At 45.3% G+C, this 16104-nt stretch overlaps 1 protein-coding gene across 1 annotated transcript; it reads right to left on the bottom strand.

Moving 5' to 3' along the window:
* LOC134340387 (homeobox protein Hox-A10-like) lies at positions 1-10260 on the bottom strand. Its single transcript, XM_063037569.1, has 2 exons — positions 9522-10260; positions 1-350 (listed from the first exon to the last, which is right to left on the bottom strand). The coding sequence occupies exons 1-2, from the start codon at positions 10216-10218 to the stop codon at positions 79-81; spliced, it is 969 nt and encodes a 322-aa protein (XP_062893639.1). The 5' UTR covers positions 10219-10260; the 3' UTR covers positions 1-78.
* Between the last annotated feature and the right edge of the window lie 5844 nt (positions 10261-16104).

Here is a 16104-nt window from a genome sequence, read left to right as displayed (position 1 = left end):
GCATTCGGATTTCCACAACGAGATCATCCACCGTCTCGTCCTTAAATTGAAAAAGAAAAGAAAATCACAACGGCTTCATCAGATGGGAAACGCAGTCGATATTTCCCGAATTCTGTGCTCTCGGCTCATCTTCTTCAGCTTCATTCTTCTGTTCTGGAACCAGATTTTGACCTGCCTGTCGGTAAGGTTCACACTGCGACTGATCTCCAGGCGGCGCTCTCGAGTCAGGTACATGTTGAAGAGGAATTCCTTCTCCAGCTCCAGCGTCTGATGTTTGGTGTAGGGGCAACGTTTTTTCCGTCCCCCCTTTGCCGTCATCCAGTTTATCGTATTCTCGGCCTTCGGGCTTTCTGTCAAGCGGGAGAAAGAAATTGTCAAACGAGCTGACGAATTAAACTACACTACTGATTCCCCCCCCCCCCCCGGCTTTAGCGGCAACAGTATAACGCCGCGGGGGTTTTCAGCGAGTTTCCCCAGTAGGGACGAGAGAACGAGTCCGCCTGTCCGCTGAGGGGAATAACGGACCGCTCACACTGTTATCCTTCTCCGCAATGGCATGCTGCAGAAGGTCGTGCGGCATAACTTCGCGATCAGTCCAAATAAATAAATTAAAAGGGGGGCCAACAGTTGGATAAGCAAGCTAAGTGACTGCCCCCTTGATTCAATTTAAAATTTCATATCGACTTCTGCAAGGCTGAAGAAGCAACTGAAACGAATGGAGTGCAACTTCTGCGGCCTGTGGAGTCACTTTCAATGACTCTAAAACTGACGTTCTCAATATCATTATCATTATTGAGGATAACGGGGAAGCCTTTTAGGACCAAGATGAGGAAGAACTTCTTCACACAGAGAGTGGTGAATCTGTGGAATTCTCTGCCACAGGAAACGGTTGAGGCCAGTTCATTGGCGATATTTAAGAGGGAGTTAGATATGGCCCTTGTGGCTAAAGGGATCAGGGGGTATGGAGAGAAGGCTGGTACAGGGTTCTGAGTTGGATGATCAGCCATGATCATACTGAATGGCGGTGCAGGCTTGAAGGGCCGAATGGCCTACTCCTGCACCTATTTTCTATGTTTCTATGTTTCTATTATTATTATTTGCAGTTGCTAGTTTTGTATTTGCATCGTTAACTCGTTTTGCAATTATGCCGGGCTTTGTATGTAGTTTATCCTTGATTCCATTAAATTTGCACAGTTTGTTTTTTTTCTGTACATTGGTTGTTTGTCCGTCTTTGTTATTTTATTTGTCCGTTTATGTAATCATTTATTTAATTGCATGTAGTTTTTTCCCCCTTCATTCAATCGCATTTCTCTGTTTTGCGAACGCCCGCGAGGAAAAGGATCTCAGAGTTGTATATGGTGACATTTCTGAGCATTGATGACAAATGAACTCCCGCCGTCCCCAAGCTATGGTGTTCTTTAATGTGATCGATACTACTAATTTTTCCCGCTTTGCCTAATAAATTCATTCAGATATCTCTTTAGCTTCTCAAGTAAACATTAATGCACATGTATAAAATAATCTCATATGTACCCTTCCTATAGGAGTCATAGGATCAAGCAAAGAGGACGCAATAACTTGGAGGAAGTTATAATTAACTAGGAACCCCGTATCGATATCTATCTATCTATCTATCTATCTATCTATCTATCTATCTATCTATCTATCCACCCATCTACCTATTCATCTAACTATCTATTCATCTATCCATCCATTCGTCTATCTTTCCATCAGTTTTATCTCTATCTATCTATCTATTTTTCTTTCTTTCTATCTGACTAACTATTCCCAAAGAAGGGTCTCGGCCCGAAACGTCGACTGCTCATTCATTTCCACAGATGCTGCCCGACCCGCCGAGTTCCTCCAGCGCCTTGTGTGTGCGGCTTTAGATTTCCAACATTTCCAAACTTTCTCGTGTTTATGTATCTGTGTATGTATGATTTTTTTAAAAAAAGAATCTATCTGTCTGCTTGATTATGGTTTAAAATATACGATATCTCATTAAAAGAATTAAACATTTGCTAACTTCCAGGAATCAATGTTTACAATTTTAAGTGAGCTGTTAAGTTACAAAATGAACGTTCCCTCCTTACATTGCTGTTTTTTTTTACATGTTGGTTTCTGTAAACACAGAGAGTCAACTAACCCTATATAACATCAGCAGAGCTGGAAAATGGAATATGGTCTGGGGTGTTTTCACTGGAGCCACCAGCGTAGCTGGGAGGCATCTTGTTTCCCATTCCATCATTGAAACTTCCGCCTTTAAGTTTGATAATTATAAAGCAAGTGCTTAATTGTTCAGAATGCGTTTATGAAACTGTGAGTGCTAAACACTGAAGCAATGAACTTCCAAAACAGCAACTTATACCTTAAACACAGGAGACTGAGCGGATGCTGGAAACCTAGAGCAGTACTGTACGTGCAAAATGCAGGTCGGGCAGCGGCCTTCGGCCTTGGTCCGAAACGTCAGCTCTTCATTTCTCTCCACTGGCGCAGCCTGACCTGCTCAGCTCCTCTAGCATCTTGTGCGTGTCGCCCTGGATTTCCAGAATCCGCAGAATCTCCTGTGTTGATCGGTATCCATTTCATGTTCCGGTACCTGTATCGACAGAGTGAACAAGTAACACAGATAAAAGTGCCGAAGGCACTCAGCAGGTCAGGCAGCATCTGCGGGGCTGAGACCCTTCAGCAGGTCTGGAAAGGAAGCGGGCAGCGGGGGGGGGGGGGAGGGGGGGAGAGGGGAAGATTTCCAGCACCAGAGGAGTCTCTTGTGTTTAGATCTATAGAGAGATTATTACAGACGATGGACGCTGAAATATAATTCATGAAATTAACTGCATCCGTTAAGATAGTTGGCAAGGGAAGGCTGATGTGATGTGGAATATCAACGGCAATCTCACCGGTCCGAACGATGCTCAACTCTGCCACAGACGGTCCCAAGCACAGCTGCAAAAGGAGGAGGGTGGGCCGTGGGGCTGGCAACCCCACCGTGTAAAAAAAAAACTCAGAGGTACAGACACCGAAGCTCCAGAGGCTTCATCCCTGGGAGAGGACGGATCTATGAAGATGGCCAGACTCTCGATATTTATTGCTTATTAATTATTATTATTATTATTATTATTATTATTTTGCTTTGGTTTTGTGTCTGTGTATGTGTGTTTGTGTGTGTGTGTGTGTGTGTGTGTGTCTGTGTGTGTGTGTGTGTGTGTGTGTGTGTGTGTGTGTGTGTGTGTGTGTGTGTGTGTGTGTGTGTGTGTGTGTGTGTGTGTGTTTTGTATTTAATGTGAATATCCTGAGAGAATAAGTCTCAGGGTTCTTTGATAATAAGTTTACTTTGAACTTTGAACTCTGGGGCCAACTTGAAAGACCGGCCCGAGACAGAGAACTCTGCGGAGTTGCTGTCGGCGCCCTATGCCCAAGCAGGGACGGTGGCTTTAAGTAAGTGAAAGGTACGCTATAATCTTCCTGATTCGGAAGGACAAGGATGGAAGCCATGGGATATCAGAGGCAGCCGCAAGTTTACTTCCTGTCAGGATTGATAACATTGAAAAATGATAGCTTCTTCGGGAAATAACTTTCAGTGGGACACCGAGTCCTTCTTTAGCGGGAAGTTTTCAAACATCTGCTGAGAGGTGGGAAAACAATCGCTATATTAATGGGTTAACGGGTCGGTACAGCATCGCGGGACGAAGGGCCTGTATTGTGCTCTGCTGGTCTGTGTTCCGTAAGTTTACCTGCACTTGATTACTGATTGATAATGAACTTGTGGACAGTTCAATAGTTTTCAAAATTGGCATCGCACCTGCCTGCCTTTTCACTACAATTCCCGATATTAAACTCAATGGAGCAAGTTCTTTCGTCATGTATCAGGTTCGATATCACTGACGTATGTCGTGAAATTTGCTGCTTTGGGGCAGCGCTGCGGCAATGTATAATTTTTTAAAGAAAACTATAAATTACAACACACACACACACACACACACACACACACACCCGTGACTAGCGTCACTTTGTGGACGTACAATCAATCTGTGTATTTAAGCTGTCTGACGTATTCATGTTATTTTTTTTCTCTATTTGTGTTCTTTATGTCATTATGTGTGTGTTTTTTTTCAAACTGCTGCTTCGGATCCGGAGTAACAATTTCGTTCTCCTGTACACTTGTGCGACTGGAAATGGCAAGAAATAATCTTGAATCTTGAATAAGAAAGAAAAAAAAATAAATTAAGTAAGTGAAACAACAAGGGAGGAAAAATAAAATGAAAGTGTGGGTTGATTGTCCGTTCAGAAATGCGTTGGCGCTCGTCCCTCAATAGCATTTTTTAAAGTCACAAACTTGCAGTAAATTCTCGCTAAGGCCCTCACTCTGATTTAAGCAACCGTGGCAGATTAGTAGTCTTTGGTCTTTTTTTGGGGGGTGGGGTGGGGGGGGGGGTGGAACTGACCTTGAATACACACAGGTTGTCACATGTTTCCTTTGAAATGCTAGTAACAAATATTAGAAATTCTAGCATTTCTTTCTTCCGAGATCGAGGGTCTGAAAGTTCTCCAGAACTTTTATTTTGCAGATGGCGAGTTACCTACTTGAGAGAAGGGGAGTCGTACCCTCGTTATCCCTACAGTTTGTTTAATTCAGACTGCTTGTAACAGCATGAAAATTGCATGCTCCGTGTGCTCTTTGAGGAACGAAATTTTTAATTAAGATCTTTGAACTCGGTAGACTTCTGTTGTCGTTGCGTTTGTAAAGATTAGGGTGCGTGTCCAAAATGGCGAGATGAAATGAGGCCAAGCAGAGTGCAGAGTGAATAATGAAAATGAAAATACAAATTCAAGCAATCGGGAAAGACTTTGTATCGAACTAGGATGGTGATGGGTAAATGGGGACAATGCCCAGCCAATATAGTCCATGGTTAAGATGCCTGACAATAAACTATGAAACCAAGTAGGTTAATAATGCGTTGGAAACTGCTTTTACTGATTTTACATCTGAGTTCTTCTCATGGAAATTTGGTACTTATTAGAATTTAATAACAATGAAGGACATTGCAACAAATAATTTCACATAGCAACATGCTGCCGAGTTTCATCTTTCCCTGGACTTAAAAAAAACCCACAAAACCGAAGGGAACCCCAACTCAACCAATAGTAGCGTCGTACAGCACTGCGGCGCCAGAAACAGGCTCATTCGGCCCATCTAGTCCCTGCCGAGCTATTAATCTCAGGTAAACACGAGGAATTCTGCAGATGCTGGAAATTCAAGCAACACACATCAAAGTTGCTGGTGAATGCAGCAGGCCAGGCAGCATCTCTAGGAATAGGTACAGTCGACGTTTCGGGACGAGACCCTGAAGAAGACCCTGAAACGTCGACTGTACCTCTTCCTAGAGATGCTGTCTGGCCTGCTGCGTTCACCAGCAACTTTGATGTGTGTTATTAATCTCAGGATTGTTTCACGTCATACCCCTCCGCCATCCGATTCCTAAATTGACAGCCCTCCCCTCAAACCTAATTCTAAACCCCCCACAAGCCCGTAGCCACGACACTACACTATCCGCCAGCGCCCCGCGTACCTCACCACACTAAACTCCACAGCATTATCTCTCCCAGCCCCACCCCTAACCCAACTCTAAAGTCCAAGGAGGCACAACCCCCCCCAACTAACCCTCGGCGCACCCCAATTAACCCCCACAAACCCGATGACTTGTGTAAGGAGGGGGCAAGACCCCAATAAAGGCAAGTGTTGGGCCTGGGTAATTAACGCTGTGGGCCGGATCAAAGTGGCAGGGCTGCGTGACGATGAATCTCCGGTGACGAGATCAAGAAGCACAAGGGGGTTGATTCTCCCACTGCCCGCATACTCTTCCCCTCTGCCATCCGATTCCTAAACGGGCATTGCATCATTGGACGCTACCTCACTTTTTTTTAATATACAGTATTTTAATATACAGTATTCAATATACGCGTACCGTAATTAATTTGCTATTATTTTATTTTACTTGTTATTATTATTATTCTCTTCTATATGAAGTATTGCATTGAACTGCTGCTGCTATGTTAACAAATTGCAGGTCACATGCCGGTGACAAGAAACCTGATTCTGATTCGGAAGTATAAAAGAGAACGAAATTATTGTGACTCCAGGAACAGAAACACAGACAGACACACACACACACACACACACACACACACACACGATACAGAATACAATCACTATAAAAATAATAATACTCAAGTTAACTCACATACAGAAACTGTTTGAGTGTCCGTGATCAGACGCCTAGCAACTTTATCTTTATTTGCTATTGTGGAATATTATTTGCCCCTGTGCCTGAAGCTGTCTGCCTTGTATGTCTAGTCGTGCACTAAAGTAGAAACGCGGACGTCAAGAAACGCCGGAAGCTTGGCATGCTGACTGCTCCTTGCAAACACCGAGTGCTCTGCTAAAGTTTGCAAACAAAACATTTGGCTATGATTTTGCTCCTTATGGAATTGAACTTAGCCATCGACGAGCGATCAGCCCCAGTGACTAGGAAACTCGAAGGAGGATATTTACGGGTGAATCCGAATAATAGGCCGGCAGAACTATGCCAGGATAGTTTACTAATTCTGACTTTCAGTCTGATTGGACTCCTAGTTTACAAATAAAATCAATAAGCTATCTGTACGTACAAAATTTCAGCTTAATAATGACCAGGTAGGGAAACTTCCTGTCCTCCTGGTGAGGTGGTTGGCCGGACAAGGGGGGCGAGATGCCAATTCACAATACTTTGACTGAAATTGGAAGTGTATCGTGTCACTAACATGTCCAGATTTCCATAACAATGCAAGAGTTTGTGTGCGCCTTTGTGAGTTGATGTCGAGACTGGTCCTTTGGTCTATGTCGGCCGATTAGGTGGGTAAACACGCAATAAAAGTCAGCGCTTGAACGAAAGGACAACCCGCCAACCTGATCGACAGATATTTGGGTCTCGCCAACTCCCTAAAAAGAAACCCTGACACAAACAGAATACAGATCATTTTAAACTTTTGAAGACCAGCAGGCTTATTGAAAAAAAAACACACGCACACAAAGGGATTGCGGACTAACGTTGAAATGGCTTTGTTCTACAATTTGCCGCACTTTGTGTAGAATAGGTGGAAGAAATTTCGTTACAATAGATCCGAGTCAGTTATAAATTCCTCCGAGTTATTGCATTCTGCTGTTTGCTTAAACTTTCCTCTCTTCTGGGGAGGAAAATATGTGGGACTACGTGTACATAATTACCGATGGGACAAAGTAGATTTAGGAAGGGAATTAGTAAGCAAAACTTTTTTTAAAAAAACCTTAATATTCATCACTTTGAAATAAAAATACGACCATAACTTGGTCACAACGGGAATTCAAAGTTCAAAGTATGTATAGTATCAAAGTACGTGTACGTCGCCATATACAACGCGAGAGATTCATTTTCTCGTGAGCGTTCACAGCAAATACAAAGCAACACAATAGAATCGGTGAAAAACTCCCACAAGATACAGGTGGACAAACAACCGACAACAAACCGTGCAGAGACAAAGGTAAAGTAAGATAATAGATAGACAGATAGATAGATAGTGAATAAACCAGTTAAATAAATAGGTAAATAACTAGATAGATAAAGATATAAAAGGACGAATAGATAGATAGATAGACAGACATATATATATATAGAAAGATAGATCGATAGATAGACAAATAAATAAATAGGCAGGTAAATAAATAAATGAAGGCAAACAGACAAATCATAAATAATAAATTAAATATATAGCACGAAGTAAATAATAAATAAATCGACAAATTATAGATAATAAATATAAATAATAGTGAGTATAAAATAGACAGATAAATAGACGAATAAGCAATAAATCTAGTTATAAAGTCCTTTAAAGTGAGTCTGCCAGTGAGAAATTGCAGGCACCGATCGGGAAAGTCTGTCTGTGTTTGTTCGGGATAATAATTATTTTGATTCCTTTGCCAGTGTCCCTCGCTCCTTCCCAATTCAATGAGCAGGAGGATATCGAGTCAATGGGAGCAGCAAGATTCCACGAAATTAACGCCGCGACTCTGGGTGATGTAATTTCTATTTGGCGCCATAATTTAGTCCCATGTCATACCAAACTGACCTTAAGTAAACATCGCAGGGTGCCAACGAGCCCATTTTATTTATATTCAGGATTTGGAATTTATGGTTGCATCTTAGGCTGTTTTGATACACGACCCAACATTAAAAAGGCTGTCGGGTTTGGATGTTTCGGTGGCGGCTCCCAGGATGTCAGGCCCCACATTCAACAACTGACGAACAGTATTACTGATCGCCAGTGCTCTGCTTACAGTGAACTCCATAATCTGTGGTTTTGTTTAAAATGATGCACACGTTAACCTTTAAAATATATGCTCGTATTAAAACCTTTGAAGATTTTACAAATTCCTTTCCTCTCTTGTCCCTTCCGCTTGGCCTTTCTTTCCGTCTCTCTCTCTCTCTCTCTTTACTTCCCTCCCTCCCTCCCACCGTCTCTCTCTCTTTCACCCCTCTCTCTCTTTCTCCCTCCCCCTCCCCCTCCCTCTTTTCCTCAGCTCCTCTCTCTCTTTCTTCTCTCTCTTTCTATCTATCTATTTCTTTCTCTCCCTCCTTCCCTCTCTCTTTCTCACTCCCCTCTCTCGTTCTTTCTCCCTACTCCCCCCCCCTCTCTCACACACACACGTACCTATATGCATTACGCTATTCACACCAACCTCTGCCCAAGAATGCTGATCTTGGTTTCCCTTCCATCCCACGCATACGTACTATTGTACTATTACACGCATATATAATCATATGCATCTCGTTAGTCATTAGATCTTACACACATACCCACATGTGTGTGATCTATCTATCTATCTATCTATCTATCTATCTATCTATATATATATATACACACACACACACATATATAGATAGATAGATAGATACATATATATATAGATATATAAGAGTTTATATAAATATATAAATTACTGTCTATTTAGATGATACTGTATCTAAATTACATGGATACATAACAACATTGGCAAAATTCGATTTTTTTCTGCTGTTTACTAAAGCTGAATTTCAAGTTTGTGCATCTGAAGTTACGCCAGTTAGAACCGTTCTTCGGAACCAATCTCAGATCATTCTTAACATTCTCCTTTTTTTCTCAGGTGGAGATGTTTTTTCAAATCGGGGACGTTTACAACAGGGTTTTAACGTGATTGAGAAGTGCCCTGCACCACCAGAAACGTTTCGATGCTTTGATCTTTAAAAAGGTCGTTTGAACGTGTTTGCAATCTACTCTACCGTAAAGAGCCTGTTCTATAAATTACTTCAGGTATTAATTTGTACTGGGAATCCTTTGTGGTTTGGACAAAAAAAAAGGCTCCTTTATAGCTTAAAATAAAGTCACTTTGCCGCAGATTAGAGAGCCTGAGCTGTTTTCCTGATCCACATGCGTATAATTGCCTCTTCCAGGGTTTTATTTTTACCCACCTTTAGTTTGTTTCTTGTGGAGAGCTCGATCGGCGGCAGGAAATTCTAAAGTGGGCGCATCGGGTACAAAGTCACACCCTCTGCCCTCCCTGAGCTTCCCGGGGTCGCCTGCGTCGCTCACTTTCAGGGGCCTTTCACCTGGTTCCGACGAGGACGAAGTGGCGAAGGGTCGAGCGAAGGCGGCGTTGGCCGGAACCGGGCAGGGAGCGGAGGCCGGCTGCGGCGGGTTGTAATCCGTCGGCTTGTTGGGTGCGTAGCTCGGTTCGGAGCGAAAATAGACGGGGATGGCCGGGGCCCTGCCGCCACCGCCGGTGCACGTTTCGGAAACCGCTCTCGGGTACACGGAGACCTCCGCGGCCGCCTTCGGGTGTTTGTCCCCGTCTAATACACAATAGCCGGCTTCCTCCTTCACGCCAGAGGGGTAGGAATAAGCACCCAGCTGTTGAAGTCGGCTTGCGTGGCCCGATGGAGGTGGCGTCGCCCACCCCGCCATGCCTGGCACGTACTGATGTGGAACCAGACTGAAACCTTGCTGTTGGCTCATCCCGGCGTCTTTTGGATGACAGCTCGGCGCACCGTAGCCCCGGTCTAGCCGAGGGGACAAATAACCCCCGGGGCAGTAAGGCTGAGCCTGGCCGGAGCAGATTAAAGCACTCACTGAAAACGGTCTGGATGCAGAATTCTCCGAACATGACATAGTTGCCGTTGAAATTGTTGAGCCGGAGTAGATGGGGGGTGGGGTGGGGTGGGAGGGGGTGTTTGGGGGAAGGAGGTGGTGGTGGTGGTGGTGGTGGGTGGGGGGTGGTAGCGATGGAAAAGAAGGTCCTTATCAAACTGACATTTCTCTTGCATTCATCAGCCGTCGGCTGCGGGCAACTTCCTCCCCGCCGACCAATCAGAATCCGCAGAGGCGGCGCTGGCCCCTCCCACACGACGGGGCTTGGAAACGAGCGGAAAAAAAAATAAGACGCATTTGTGGGATCCGGCAGTACCTAGTTACCCTGACAAACACAGGCTGGCTAGCTCTGCTTTCATTAACTAGCTTGGGGGTGTCGAGAGGCGGGGGTTGGGAGACAGGTTAGGGGGGTGGGGGTTGGCGGTGTGGTGGCGGGGACGAGCATCAGTGGCCTTCACGCTTCGCCGTTCACGCGGTTAATGTTCCTTGAGGAAAATTAAAACAGATCTCAAGTTTATGATTTACAAGTTCTCCTCAGACATAATGGCGACGGCAACAACACTCGGGGCAGGTCTCTTCAACTTCCACCTTCTGCTCAGGGAAAGCATAACGGAGGCACGGGATTCGGAGGAAACCGAACATCATGGGTGCGGGTGCGGCTGTGGGGGACGGAGAAAGCTGAAATCAACGCTTACTAATCCGTGCATCTAAATATTTACTTTATACGTCATCTAGAACAACTTCCCCTGGTGCACGCAGACTGCGATGGCGATACAAACAGCCTTACATAATTTATAGGCCAGGCTATGCCTTAATTAGTGGTTTCAATAATAGCAGGGCATTGGAATGGCATTAACAACCGCACATCTAATTAGCATAAAATTAAGAGTTAATTGAACGGAGACTAAACGTATAAGCTACTCGCCCGCGGAGAAAGCAAAGCTGTGTTTGGAGATGGTGGGGTATCACGAGCAAGTATGGTACCAGCCGTGAAAGAAGTTGCTAAAACCGATCAGTTTTGGCGGGGCGAGGGCGGGGGGGGGAATATTATTGTTATTATTAGTTCTGGACCTCGGGTGCGGTGGGGTGGTAATGGGGGAGTGAGCTCCCCCTACCTATTTAATGCTCCCAAAGGCTGTTCGTCTCAAATGGCCCCTGGCAACCGAGTCCAGCCCCTGGCCTTCCCGGGTGGCTTAACTACAAAGCCCAGCGGAACCCTTTCCACTGACAGGGGAAGGGGGCAAAGGCGGGCGGCTGGCGCCTTAAAACCGGTCGCTTCGGGCAGGCGGGGCTCGTCGGCCGTGGTTGGCAGCTCATCTAGGAGATGGTCGACTCTGACCGACACAGAGGACGACCGAGTGATGCGGTGTAACTGAATTGTAACAGATAATATTCCACCCCCCACCCCCCCGCGCCGCGCCATTAGGATATTAACTCGATCGCTTTCCTCTGGGGCCCCCGGTACCCCAAAACTTCATTAACACTATAAGACACAGCGGCAGAACCAGGCCCTGCGGCCCGTCGAACCTGCCCTGCCATCCCGTCGTGGCTGATATATTATCGCTCCCAACCCCAGTCTCCTGCCTTCTTCCCGTGACCTTCGACGCCCTGACTAGCCAAGAGCCCATTAGCCGCCGGTTTAAATACACCCCAATGACTTTTGGCCTCCACAGCTGTCCGTGGCAATGAATTGACTGCCCTCTGACTAACGAACTTCCTGCTCACCTCTGCTTTAAACGGATTGGGGTCTTTTCTGTGGCAGTGCTTCTGGGGCCCTGAACTCTCTCAGTGTAGGAAACGACCGCTGCAAAGCCGCTGTGCCTTGGACTTTCGATATTCCATAGTTTTCAATGAGATCCCCAGTATTAAAATCGAAGTTTATAATTTCGATTTTATTTTTCGGATACTTCTCTTATCCCAGTTAAAGTATCGAACCCACTTCAACCCCATTTGCTGTTTCGGGAATTTTTTTTTTTAAACGAGCAATTTCTTAACGGCTCACGTGCTTAAAACCTGCTGTATTTAATTTCACGCATTATCGCGCCTCGCTCGGTTCGGGGGCTGAGTACTGGCATTAGACAAGACGGCAATAAATGAATTAATGGGTCGATATATTTTTTTTAAAAACTCGTTCCCGGAATGAAACGATCTCGGACTCGTGGTGTACTGTGTAGAGCAACCCCCCTACCCCCGCATTAAAGGATAAATCTTTTTAGTCGTTTATGTATTCCCATTAAATCTGAATTTATGTACCCCTTAAGGTTTTCGCCCTACGATCGGGTTTCCAATGCAAACCGCCGTCTTTTGCAATAAAGTTTTACGTTGGGCTGGATGATCTTTTAAAAAAAAAATGAAGGCGATATAATTTATCCCTGGGACGAGCCTGGACGTTTTAAACCTGTCAAATCCAGGCACAGAAGCCAAATCAATAAAACAAAACTCTCTTATTACAGTGTCTGTTTAAAAAAAAAATGAAGAATCCAGTCTGGTAAGTCTCTCCCCCGAAGCGGTCTCACGATTCCCACTGGAAATATTGACGAAAGTGAAGTTCCAAGTCTCGACCATGTTAGAGAGAGACAGAAACAGACTAACTAATTGCAGGCGTGCTAGAGTCGTAGTTTTCAATTTCCATTTGATCTTTAAAACGACCGAGATTAATAGTGTTTAGTCAACGGCAGCTAGTTTTATTCTCCTCTCGGAGCGCAGCGGCGTGTTTCGGATAGCGTGCCGATCTCTTGCGTTCTGTTATTAAGTAGAGAGACAGGAGTTTGCAAGCGCATCGTCCGGAATGAAAGACAGTGGAAAACTGGACGATTAGAGCACATAATCGGGTAATATTTCAGAAATCCAGTAGGATTTGTGAACGTTGAGAAGCGCCCCAACTGAAGTAATAACTCTGCAGTAAGGACTGGGAGACTTCTTCCCTCCGTGCGAACAGAAGGACAACCCCGTGCCCTACTCGTCAGAGACCCCCAGGAGTTCAGTATGCTGGGCGCCGTCCAGGACTGTCTCGTCGTCGTCGTCGTGACTATCCCTCGAGGTCGAGGATAATAGTCTTCGTTCTGAAGAGGAGGCCCCGCAGAGTGAAGACACCTGTGCGTGTATTTGTTTAACGTGTACTTGATGTTGCACTCCAAGAAGCACACGATACTTCACAAATCAACCTACTGATTCCAATGGCATGGGAACCATGACGATTGGAGCTGATGGATTTGTTGTAGCCTTCACCCGCCTTCACAGCAGTTGAGTTCGAAGTAACTTCGTCCGCCTGTTCCACCGTTGAGGTCTTGGCTGGATTGTTCTTTGTCAGGGACCTCACCCTCGACCTTACCGCCATGGGTAACCCTACCAGGAACATAGCTCCAGACGACATTGCTCTCGGGATCACAGGACCACACAAGCTTCTCCACCATGACACGGTGACAATCCATGAAGAAGAGGACTGCCGGAAGCCCAAAGGAAAGGCGAGAGTTGACGATGTGAGAGGGGGAGTCATGCGCGTCGGGAGTGACACCTTCCTGCTTCTGGATGAAGCGCATCCGAACGAATCCATTGAAACGCGTCGCCTGCAAGGGGAGAGAGGCCATCTCACCACCTAATGGACAGGAGGTGCAACCCTCACAAATACACACAGAGTACCAGCAAATTCCATTTCCAACCCCATCCCGAACCCCCCCCCCACACCTTCCCAGTCCCGCACGCAAGCGTTTATGTGCACGATTTACTAAGTAGGTAGCAACCAGGTAGCTAGCTGCAGACAGCAGCATCTCTGAGGGTCTGTCCTGGGCCCAACATACAGACGCAATCGCAAAGAAGACGCGACTGCGGCTGTATTTCGTTCGGAGTTTGGGGAGAGTCGGTACGTCGCCAAGGGCACTAACCACGCACGGCGGAGTTCGTTCCAACTGGTTGCTTCACCGTCTGGGTGACTGGGGCGGGGATGGTGGTGGGTGGTGATTAGACGGCTGCCAAGGATCGAGAGCGTCGACAAATCGGCCATCTCCATCATGGGTACTCGCCCCGCCCCCCACCACCACCAAGCATCACGATCCCTCAGAAAGGCGGCATCCATCGTTAAAATGGACCCCCATCGTCCAAGACATGCCCGCTTCTCTCTACCACCGTCAAGGAGGAGGTGGGCGAGCCCGAAGACGCACATCACCACAACCTCATTATTACCCCCCCCCGCCATTTTTGTACTACACACCTAGTATAATTTTATGTATATATTCCTCGTTGTAAATTATAGTTATTATTATAGTGCATTACAACGTACTGCTGCCACGAAACAAATTTTTCAGTGACATATAACCCTGATTTTGGTCCTTATTCTGACGTCGCAGTCTTATCCATAAAGACGCACAAAAGAAAAAAGACTGTATGATGGATTAGATGGTTTAGGGCCTCGCTAATCCACAACGTATGGAAACTGGACCCAAAAGGCACGCGGTTGGAAATGAGTTGACGGGAGATTGGTTGTACCCCACTCTGAGGGCACACTGTTGCAAAATAATGTGGAACTCTTCTTTTTTTAATGGAAAGTGGCATGAATACTGGCACGAAATGCATAATTGTTGGGAGTCGTTTCGAAAGGCAGGTACCGAAAAGAGGAGTAGTTCAATTCATGAGAGCTGAAATTGCAAATGCTTCCAACGCCTCGATCAGAAGCCGAAATTCTTTGTCACCTATAATTTTCAAATGTTGTTTAGGCGAGAACTTCAACTCTTTCGTTGGTAATCTGAGTACTGTCCAGAACGGGATGAACTTGTCATGGAAAAAGGCAGAATTTATAGAGTAATAAAAAGGACGTGTAGGAAATACTCGTCGGGGATTTTAACTTGCTGTCAGGGATTTTAAGTTACTAAAGTTTTTTTAAAATCATATGTTACCTCTTATAGGCCTCTTTTTATGTTCTTTGTGTGTGTGTGTGTGAGAGAGAAAGAGAGAGAGAGAGAGATTGTGTGTGTGTGTATGTGTGCGTGTGTGTGTGAGAGATTGTGTTTGTGTGTGTGCGAGAAAGAGAGACTGTGTTTGTGTGTGCGTGTGAGAGAGAGAAATTGTGTGTGTGTGTGTGAGAGAGACAGAGAGATTGTGTGTTTCTGTGTGTGTGTGTGTGTATGTGTGTGTGTGAGAGAGAGAGAGATTGTGTTTGTGTGAGAGAGACAGAGAGATTATGTTTGTGTGTGTGTGTGAGAGAGAGATTGTGTTTGTGTGTGTGAGAGAGAGATTGTGTTTGTGTGTGTGTGTGTGAGAACGAGATTGTGTTTGGGTGTGTGTGTGTGTGAGAGAGAGATTGTGTGTTTGTGTGTGAGAGAGAGAAATTGTGTGTTTGTGTGTGTGTGTGTGTGTATGTGTGTGTGTGTGAGAGAGAGAGATTGTGTTTGTGTGTGTGAGAGAGAGATTATGTTTGTGTGTGTGAGAGAGAGAGATTGTGTTTGTGTGTGTGAGAGAGAGAGATTGTGTTTGTGTGTGAGAGAGAGAAATTGTGTGTTTGTGTGTGTGTGTGTGAGAGAGAGAGAGATTGTGTTTGTGTGTGTGAAAGAGATTGTGTTTGTGGGTGTGTGTGAGAGAGATTGTGTTTGTGCGTGTGTGTGTGAGAGAGAGATTGTGTTTGGTGAGAGAGAGATTGTGTTTTTGTGTGTGTGTGAGAGAGAGAGAGATTGTGTTTGTGTGTGTTTGTGAGAGAGAGAGATTCTGTTTGTGTGTGTGAGATAGATTGTGCTTGTATGTGTGTGAGAGAAAGAGATTGTGTGTGTGAGAGAGAGATGGTGTTTGTGTGTGTGAGAGAGAGAGAGAGATTGTGTTTGTGTGTGTGAGAGAGAGAGATTATGTTTGTGTGTGTGAGAGAGAGAGATTGTGTGTTTGTGTGTGTGTGTGAGAGAGAGAGAGAGACTGTGTGTTTGTGTG

Source organism: Mobula hypostoma, chromosome X1, assembly GCF_963921235.1.
Source record: "Mobula hypostoma chromosome X1, sMobHyp1.1, whole genome shotgun sequence".
In the NCBI taxonomy this organism is placed as follows: domain Eukaryota; kingdom Metazoa; phylum Chordata; class Chondrichthyes; order Myliobatiformes; family Myliobatidae; genus Mobula; species Mobula hypostoma.
The sequence above is the reverse complement of the archived record's forward strand: the minus strand, read 5'-3'. Positions and strand labels throughout refer to the sequence as shown.